Source organism: Panthera uncia, chromosome A2 (genome assembly GCF_023721935.1).
Source record: "Panthera uncia isolate 11264 chromosome A2, Puncia_PCG_1.0, whole genome shotgun sequence".
Classification (NCBI taxonomy): domain Eukaryota; kingdom Metazoa; phylum Chordata; class Mammalia; order Carnivora; family Felidae; genus Panthera; species Panthera uncia.
This window is the reverse complement of record NC_064816.1, coordinates 4,395,024-4,403,937: the sequence shown is the minus strand read 5'-3', so window position 1 is coordinate 4,403,937 and position 8,914 is coordinate 4,395,024. Positions and strand designations below refer to the sequence as shown.

The 8,914-nt window shown below is 55.7% G+C and overlaps 1 protein-coding gene and 1 long non-coding RNA gene across 3 annotated transcripts; one reads left to right on the top strand and one right to left on the bottom strand.

Moving 5' to 3' along the window:
• Nucleotides 1–172: 172 nt before the first annotated feature.
• Nucleotides 173–7,355, top strand: SLC25A41 (solute carrier family 25 member 41). Of its 2 annotated transcripts, none has more exons than XM_049639748.1 (7): nucleotides 173–1,659; nucleotides 1,899–2,054; nucleotides 2,497–2,649; nucleotides 2,828–2,935; nucleotides 5,701–5,868; nucleotides 5,960–6,107; nucleotides 6,906–7,355. In XM_049639748.1, the coding sequence occupies exons 1-7, from the start codon at nucleotides 1,459–1,461 to the stop codon at nucleotides 7,076–7,078; spliced, it is 1,107 nt and encodes a 368-aa protein (XP_049495705.1). In that variant the 5' UTR covers nucleotides 173–1,458; the 3' UTR covers nucleotides 7,079–7,355. The 2 variants fall into 2 exon arrangements, with proteins under 2 accessions (XP_049495705.1, XP_049495706.1); XM_049639749.1 differs by having other exon boundaries at nucleotides 1,575–1,659; nucleotides 1,870–2,054.
• LOC125928928 (uncharacterized) lies at nucleotides 4,860–8,892 on the bottom strand. Its single transcript, XR_007459772.1, has 2 exons — nucleotides 8,337–8,892; nucleotides 4,860–5,620 (listed from the first exon to the last, which is right to left on the bottom strand). It is a non-coding gene; the product is annotated as an uncharacterized LOC125928928 (long non-coding RNA).
• Between the last annotated feature and the right edge of the window lie 22 nt (nucleotides 8,893–8,914).

Sequence of the window (8,914 nt, the reverse complement as noted above, 5' to 3'; positions counted from 1 at the left end):
GACAGCGAGGGAGGCAGCATGGCGATGTCTAGGAAAACAGCATTCTAGGCAGAGAAGAGAGCCAGTGCAAGGGCCCTGGGGCAGCACCATGCCTGGCGTGTTGGAGGAAGAGGAAGGAGGCCCGTGGGGCTGAAGCAGAGTGGGCAAGGGGGAAAGAGGGAGGGAGGGAGGGCAGAGGGGGCGGGACAGGTTGTACAGGGTGTGGTGGGCCTCAGGGAGGACTTGGGCTTCTACCTGGGGTGGTGGGAGCCCTGGAGGGCTGTGGGCAGAGGGCAGGACGGGACTCAGGTGCTCACTGGTGTCCTCTGGTGGCCACTGTGGGGAGGACAGACTGGGGGGTGAGAGTGGGAGGGATCAGAGTGGGTATGACGGCACCTGTCCAGGGGACCCAACATGGGGCTGGACCAGCGTGGAGGCCCGAGACGTGGTTAGAAGCAGCCAGATTCTGGGTGTATGTTAAAGGTTAAGCCAGGATTTGCTGACAGCGTGTGCATGAGAGAGAGGGAGGAATCACGGATGACAACAAGATTTTTGAACCAAACCACTTGGAGGATGGGTGTTCTCTCCCTGAAGACTCCTTAGAGCCCATTGACTCCATGCGGTAGGGCTTAGCATTACTTCCGATTTACAAATGCAGAAACTGAAACTCAGAGAAGTAAAGCGAGTATCCCAAGGTCACACACAGCAAGAGTTGTCCTAGATGGGATTCAAACCCGGGCTGCCTCCAACCCTACGGCCTGCCTTATTTTGGGGACCAACGGTGTCTCTCCCTCCCAGAACTCCAGAACCTTCCCATTCTCCCTGACTTCTGTCTCCCATTGCCATGACAACGAAACCCAGTGCGTTAGTTTCCTCTGGCTGCTCTAACAAATGACCACAAACTTGGTGGCTTCAAACAACACGAGTCTATTGTTCTAGAGGTCAGAGGTCTGACATGAATCTCACGGGGCCAAAGTCAAGCTCCTTCTGGAGACTTCCAGGGGAGAATCTGCTTCCTGGCCTTTTCCAGCTTCGAGGAGGGTCTGCCCGCACTCGGGGGCTGGCGGATGCCTCCCCCACCTGCAACGCCAGCGAAGCTCGGTCGAGTCCTTCTTACACTGAATCCTTTGAACACCGAAAGCTGTACTTTCCTCTTCACTGTTTAAGGACTCAGGAGGTCAGACCGGACCCGTGCAGTCGATCCAGAATAACCTCTCCGTCTCATCAGCTGGTTGGTTAGCGACCCTAATTCCTTCGGCAAATTTACTTTCCCCTTTGCCGTGTAACATGACAAGTTCGTGGGTTCAGAGGGATTTGCACGTGGGCATTTTGTGGGGGACACCCTCATTCTGCCCACCATATCCAGTGAGGTCACAAGGGCCTCTGTGACCTCATCATGCTCTGGTGCCCAAATTGACAAGGTGGCTCTCCCACATGGTTGCTGGGTTTTGAATCTGGGCGTCCTAACCCTCCAGCTGCATGGGAGCCCAACCCGAGGGGGCTCAGAAGCCCTGCTTGAGGGTCCAGACCCTGTTTAAGAGGGTCAAGGCCTTACTCACCAAAGCCCCACCTCCAAGCCCCCCCCCGCCCCCCTCCCGGAACCCGGGCTGTACACACGTGTATGGGTATGTGTTTGGGCACGTCGGTGAAAATGACCTGGAGCATCTCCCATCACAGCAGGTGAGTTTGGGAACTGTAGGTCTACCAGCACCCCCGCCCCCCACAGCCTGGCCGCTGGGCCACAAGGCCATGCCGCCTGCCCCCTCTGCATGACCCACTCCCCTCCGAGCGGACCTGCAGCCCCACCTTGAAGCAGTGGGGACCGGGGTGGGCCTTTCACCTGGAGGGCTTTCTGGAGATTCGAGGAAAGAGCTCCAACCTGGCTCATAGTGTGGGTGGGAGCTGGGTCTGCCCTGCAGGTGCTGGACACAGGAGAGCAGCTGATGGTCCCCGTGGATGTCCTCGAAGTGGATAGCGAGGGGGCCCTCTGGAAGTTTCTGCTCTCAGGAGCCATGGCAGGCGCGGTATCCCGCACTGGCACGGCCCCTCTGGACCGAGCCAAGGTGTACATGCAGGTGCGCGTAGAGTGCGGCGCGGGAGCCCTCGGGGTGGGGGTGGACGGAGGTGGAGAGGAGAGAGCGAGAGGGAGAGAGACGATGGAGGGCAGGTTGGGGGTGAGGGTGGGGCCGGGACGAGGGTTGGAGTCAGGAGAAGGCTGAATGGAGAGAAGAGCGAGGGTAGAACGGGAGCCAATGTGGAGGCGGCACGCAGGTTGAACTGGGGGTAAGGGAATCGGGGATAGGGTCTTCGGATGGCCTTGAAGGCAAACTGGGCCTGGCGAGGAGAGGAAGATGAGGAGATGGGCCTCCGGGTGTGTGTGCTGCGTCGCAGAACTGTGGGGCTGGCCAGGGACAGAGTGGGGACAGGATGGGGTTGAGCTCCAAGCTGGGATGGAGGGGGAGATGAGGGCGGGGGGGAGGGTGCTCCTCACAGGGCCGGGGGCCTCCCTCCCCGCAGGTCTACTCCTCCAAGACTAACTTCATGAACCTGCTGGGGGGGCTCCGAAGCATGGTCCAGGAGGGGGGCTTCCGCTCCTTGTGGCGGGGCAATGGCATCAACGTCCTCAAGATTGCCCCCGAGTATGCCATCAAGTTCTCTGTCTTTGAACAGGTGGGCGGGGACGGCCTGCTTTCTCCAGCCCCACCCTTCGACCCACACCCGACTGACACCCCTCACAAGCCCAGATCCCTACCCAAGACACACCTGCACCCTCTGGCCCCAGACCCAGGGTGGGTTCCAGCTAGGAAGATGGTGAGCGGTTCTCTCCTGCTCCTCTCTCCTCCCCCAGTGTAAGAATTACTTCTGCGGAGTGCACGGGTCCCCACCCATTCAGGAACGGCTCCTTGCCGGCTCCCTAGCTGTGGCCACCTCCCAGACGCTCATCAACCCCATGGAGGTAAGAGAGTACCTGGTGGAAGAAGAAACAAGGTGAAAACCAGCTGCTGGGGGCGCCTGGGTGGCGCAGTCGGTTAAGCGTCCGACTTCAGCCAGGTCACGATCTCGCGGTCCGTGAGTTCGAGCCCCGCGTCGGGCTCTGGGCTGATGGCTCGGAGCCTGGAGCCTGTTTCCGATTCTGTGTCTCCCTCTCTCTCTGCCCCTCCCCCGTTCATGCTCTGTCTCTCTCTGTCCCAAAAATAAATAAAAAATGTTGAAAAAAAAAATTAAAAAAAAAAAAAAAACAAAACAAAAAACAAAAACCAGCTGCCGGTGGCTACTTTTCCTCCTTCTTATCTCCCTCTTCCCCTCCTCCTCCTCATCTTCTCCTTCCTAGGAGGTGTGTGTCAAACCTTTATTCCAGATGCTCCCCACGTCTATTTACTGGACGGGTCCCCTCCTTTTCTCTTCAATGCCCCAAGATGCCACCTGTGTAATTTACTAAACTGTGTGTGTTTGGGTGTAATTTTGGCTTTCGTCTCCTTGCTCAGGAGGGTCTGTCCACACACTCATGTCTTTTTTCTTTCTTTGGGTGGGTGGGTGACAATTAAGATTTTATTTTTGTACAGCAGTTTTAGATTTACAGAAAAATTGAGCAGGAAGTACAGAGGTCCCTTATACCTCTCTCCACATGTACAAAGTTTCTGCTATTAACATCGCAGCCAGGGTGGTACATTTGTTGCAATCGATGAGCTGATATAGATACATTATTACTAAAGCCCGTAGTTGCCATTAGGTTTGCTCCTTGTATGTTCTATGAGTTTGTACAAATGTATAATGACATGTATCTGCCACTACAGGGTCATACAGAGTAGTTCCACTGCCCGAAAGATCCTCTGTGTTCCACTGACTCACCCCTTCCTGCTTCCCTCCTGAATCCCTGGAAACCACCAATCATTTTACTGCCGATATAGTTTTGCCTCCATTTCTTTATTTTATTAACTTAAGTGATCTCTACACCCAACGTGGGTCTTAAACTCACGACCCTGCGATCAAGAGTTGCGTGCTCCCCCCAAATGAGCCAGCCAGGCACCCCTGTAGTTTTATCTACTGTCTTTAATTTTTGAGGCTTGATCTTATGCTTTCTCACCACTGCCCCATCCTTTCTCTTATCAGGTCATTCCCATTGGGTCTCCCATATAAACTTTAGGAGTAACTTGTCTAGTTCAGAAAACAAAGTCACCTATTGGTATTTTTTAGCAATGGAAAACATTTCCATTTGTTCACATCTCCTTTTATGTGCTTTAACGGTCTTTAAAAAAAAATTTTTTTTTTCCATATAATTCTTGCCCTTGACTAGTTAAATTTCCTCCAGGATATTTGTGTGCTGTTGCTACCTAACAAACTGCCACAGACTCAGTGGCCTCAAATGATACAGATTTATTATGTTTCTCTGTGGGTCATACCTGGGCCCTGGCTGTTCGGGTCTTCTTCTTTTTTTTTTTTTTTTTTTCCTAATGTTTTTATTTTTATTTTTGAGAGACACACACAGCACAAGTTGGGGAGGGGCAGAGACAGAGCCACCCAGGCGCCCAGCTAGTCGGGTTTTCTGCTCAGGGTCCCATCAGGCTGAAATCAAGGTGCTGGTTGGGCAACAATGAACCCATGAGAGGCCTGGGTCTTCAGACAAGATTGCTGGTCGTTGGCAGGACTCAGTTCTTGTTTCTTTCCTTTCCTTTTTCTTTTCTTTCTTTCTTTCCTTCTTTTTTTTTTAGAGAGAGAGCTTGCAAGTGCACAAGTGGGGGAGGGTCAGAGAGAGAGAGAGACCTAGAATCTGAAGCAGGCTCCAGGCTCCGAGCTCTCAGCACAGAGCCCGACATGGGGCTCGAACTCATGAACTGTGAGATCATAAACTGAACCAAAGTCAGAGGCTTAACCAACTGAGGTACCCAGCACCCCGGCAGGATTCAGTTTCTTATGGTTGTAGGACTGAGGTCCTCAGCTCCTAGAGGCCACCCGCTGTTCCCTGCCATGTGGTCCTCTCCACAACAGCCCGCTTGTTTAAGACGAACTGAAGAGTGTCTGGGATGCTCCCAAATCTCTCTGATTTCTTCTGTCTCTGGCAGCAGACTCTTTTAAAAGGCTCACCTGATTTGGTCAGGCCCACCCAGCACCATTTGTGTCGTTTCACTTAAAGCCAACTGCTTAAGGACCTCCATTACATCTGCAAAATCCCTTCACTTTCATCATGTCATGTAACTTGTCAAGGGGAGTGATACCCAATCCTATTTACAAGTCTAGCACATTATCAAGGGCGGGGGGGGGGCAGGGGGGGCATACACATCAGGGGGTGGGAACCTCATGAGGACCACCTTAGAATCCTGCCTACTGCACTTGGTGTGCAATTGTGGAGTGGCCAGTATTTTGATGTCGGGGCATTTCATACAAATCCCAACGTCTGGCTCCTCTTGGAAAACTGGCAAATCTGGCCACCTGGGCTCTGCATTGCCATGGCATGATGTCTGGCTGCCGCTAGGGGTAAGCGGCCACAGCCTCCACTCAGTCCACATCGCTTCCGTTAGCCTCCCGACCTCCGTCAGCACTTGAGCTTCTGAACCCTGGCTCAAGATCATACACGGGCCAAGGGGTCGGATGGCTCTGGGTTTGAAACTCAGCTCTGTGCACTTTTGAGCTTCAGCTTCTTCAGCTGTAGGATGGAGACAACAGCCGCTGCTGAGGGTCAATGAGCACATTCAGGTAAGCCACCTCCCTCCTCCCGCTCCCCAGGTGCTGAAGACGAGGCTGACCCTGCGCCGGACCGGCCAGTACAAGGGGCTGCTGGACTGTGCAAGGCAGATCCTGGAGCGGGAGGGCACCCGTGCCCTGTACCGCGGCTACCTGCCCAACATGCTTGGGATCATCCCCTATGCCTGCACCGACCTGGCCGTCTACGAGGTGTGGGTCCCCCACCCCGGGGCGGGGAGGGCCAGGAGTGGTATGAACCCAGGCCCGTCGTGAACGTCCTCCTGACTCCTTTCTTTTGCAGATGCTCAGGTGTTTCTGGCTGAAGTCAGGCAGGGACATGGAGAATCCTAGTGGCCTGGTCAGTTTGTCATCTGTGACGCTGTCCACGACCTGTGGCCAGATGGCCAGTTACCCGCTGACTCTGGTGCGCACCAGGATGCAGGCCCAAGGTCAGACTAGCGCCACTAGCCACTGGACATGCCTCTCCCCTCGGCCTTGACTCTGAACTTTCTCATCCCCTGAAACTGACTCCCAAACTCTCCACATCTGATCCTGGCCAACTTTGCTGACCTCTGAGCCCACCAAGACTCACCCCCAAATCTGATCCCGGCCCTGAAATTAACCTACAAACCACTAAAACGAACATTTTAGTTCACTTAGTTCAACTGACCCCCACAAATGTCCCCAAACATGACCCAGGCCCCCATACTGGCCTCCAGTCATAGTTTCCCCAAAATGTCCCCCAACTTCTTCAAAACAGACCCAGCTCTTATTGGCTCCAAAAGTCAAAATTCCTGAAGTTCCTAAATTTGCTAAATCTGACTCTTAGATGTCCCAATGTCATAGGAAGATGTCATAACCACTGCCCCCACTAACCTGGATACTCCCCAAATGTGGCTTCCCCAAATGGACGCCCAGCCCCTGAACCAATCCACAAACATCCAAGCAGGTCCTCAGTTCACTACCCTAATCTTAAAAATATCCCCAAACTACCCCTTAGCACACTTGCCAAGTCTCCGGGAGATCTCAGAAGCTCCCTCCCAAATAAGCCTGAATGTTTTTCAGGCTGCTCCTAAAAACAAATCCTTAAAACTCCCACTCTCCCCAAACTGACCAATTTCCTCTAAAAGTCTTCCAGACTCCTTCCCAACTGACCCCCACACCTCTGCCCCTGGCTTCACCCACCCCGCAACATTCTAGCCCCCCAGGAGACTGGATCAACTCTAAGCTTTCCCCTGTTTCCACAGACACCGTGAAGGGATCAAACCCCACCATGTGTGGAATCTTCCGGCGGATCCTGGCCCAGCAGGGTTGGCCTGGGCTGTACCGAGGCATGACTCCCACCTTACTGAAGGTGTTGCCAGCAGGTGGCATCAGCTATGTGGTGTATGAGGCCATGAAGAAAACCCTGGGCGTATAGACAGTGTCTGGTCGACACACCCTGGGCAGAAATGGACAGGAGGGTCCAGTGTCCCCTGGCCCAAAGAGCCCTCCAGGCTGAGGCCCGAGGGGGGTGGGGCAGTTTTTGTCAGGAGAAGCAGTCTGGGGGCCTGGGTCAGAAGATTCTTGGGGACCCCTCCCCAGGGTGCAGGCTGGGACTAGTCTGGACTCCAATTTGGCCCATTATGGCTTGTCCTGGCTTCAGGGTGACATGGTGGACAAGGAGACTATCTGAAATAAAGACACGGTTTCTGCTGGATGAGTCTGGGAGACCTGGGTCCAAGAGAGGAGCTGGGTGTCTGGAATCTCTGGGTCCAGGAGGGGACTAGGAATCCTTGGTACCAGGAGATGAGTTGGGGACCTGGAATACCCTAGGTCTAAGAGGGAGCTGGTCGCTTCAGATATCTGGGTCCAAAAGTGGAAGCCAGGTACCTGGGATCCCGGGGGGCCCGGAGTGGGGGCTGGATATCTTGGACCCGTTGTACCTGAATAGGAATTGTAAAGCTACCTGATACCTGGGTTCAGGAGAGAAATTGAGTACCTAGGACGGGTGCTTGTAGCTCAGATCCCAGACCTTATGTGAAGCGGGTGTGGGGTGTGGCATTAGGGTCCTAGGAGAGAACCAACGGCTCTAGACCCTTGCATTCTGGACGGGAACTGGTTTCACCGAATCCTGGAAGAGAAGTGGGGGCTCTAGAATCCTGGGTGTTGAAGTGAAGGGATACAGGGGATCCCTGGGTTCCCTCCTACTCTCGGGCCACCCCACCCCCGGAAGCACCGATCTCCAAGACCTCGAGCAGGCCATGTGTTCGGCCTACCCAGTCAGGCTCCAGGGGCGCTAACTCAGACGTCAGGCCCGAATTCCCGCAGCCGGTCGGCACTGCCCACGTCGACTGCCATTCACTCCCGCTACCGCCAATCGCCTCTCGTCGTCTGGGTGGCCGGCTCCGCCCCAATGCAGCTGCGCTTCCACTGGCTCCCACCAAAACTGGGCACCTTTACTGCCTTCACTGCCATTTGTCTGCAGCGGTGTCGGTCACCTTGCACCGCCCCCACCACCCAGCCATTGGCTTAGAAATCAAGGCTAGAAAAGGATTCTGGTTAACGGGGAAAGCAATCCTGTCCAAACCTAAGCTCGTCACCCAGGACTCGTCAGGAATTGGGTTAAATCGACTGCCAATCTTGACAAGAACCGCCTCCTGCGTGTACTCATTGGCTTGCGTGCACGATTATCTCACCTGGCGCCCGCCCAGCCTGTTGAAAGGGGCCTTTCGTCAGTCCCCTCCTTCCCGTCCACTTGACTCTCTGGAGCCGTCAATCCGGCTCTGAAGTCGCCCCGTAGTTCTGGAACTCCCGCTTCATTGGGCCTCCTGCCCTTTCGGGTCTCCTCGATTTGCCCGCCCAGGACCGGCAGCCGGCAGCCCACTGCCTACGAGAGCTGTCGGTCACGCGGCGCCTCCCGCCCACTGCCTCTCGCGGCACTCCGATTGGCCGCTCGCCTCCGGAGCCCGCGATTGGTGTCCCAGGAGCGGCGGCCGCCTCCCATTGGCCTGGCTGCGCCGTCCGTCACGCCGGCGGCGGGAGGGGGCGTCCCTCTCCCCCCTCGTCGTCTTCCCAGCCGCTGGGTTCCCAGAGTGCTCCGCGGCCGTGTGGAGCGAGGCCTTGTTCCCGCGTTGAGCCGCCGCCGCCGCCGCCTCCTCCTCAGCTTCAGCCTCCGCGCCAGGCCCGGCCCCGCCGCGCCATGTCGGACTACAGCACAGGAGGACCCCCGCCCGGGCCGCCGCCGCCCGCCGGCGGCGGCGGGGGAGCCGGGGGT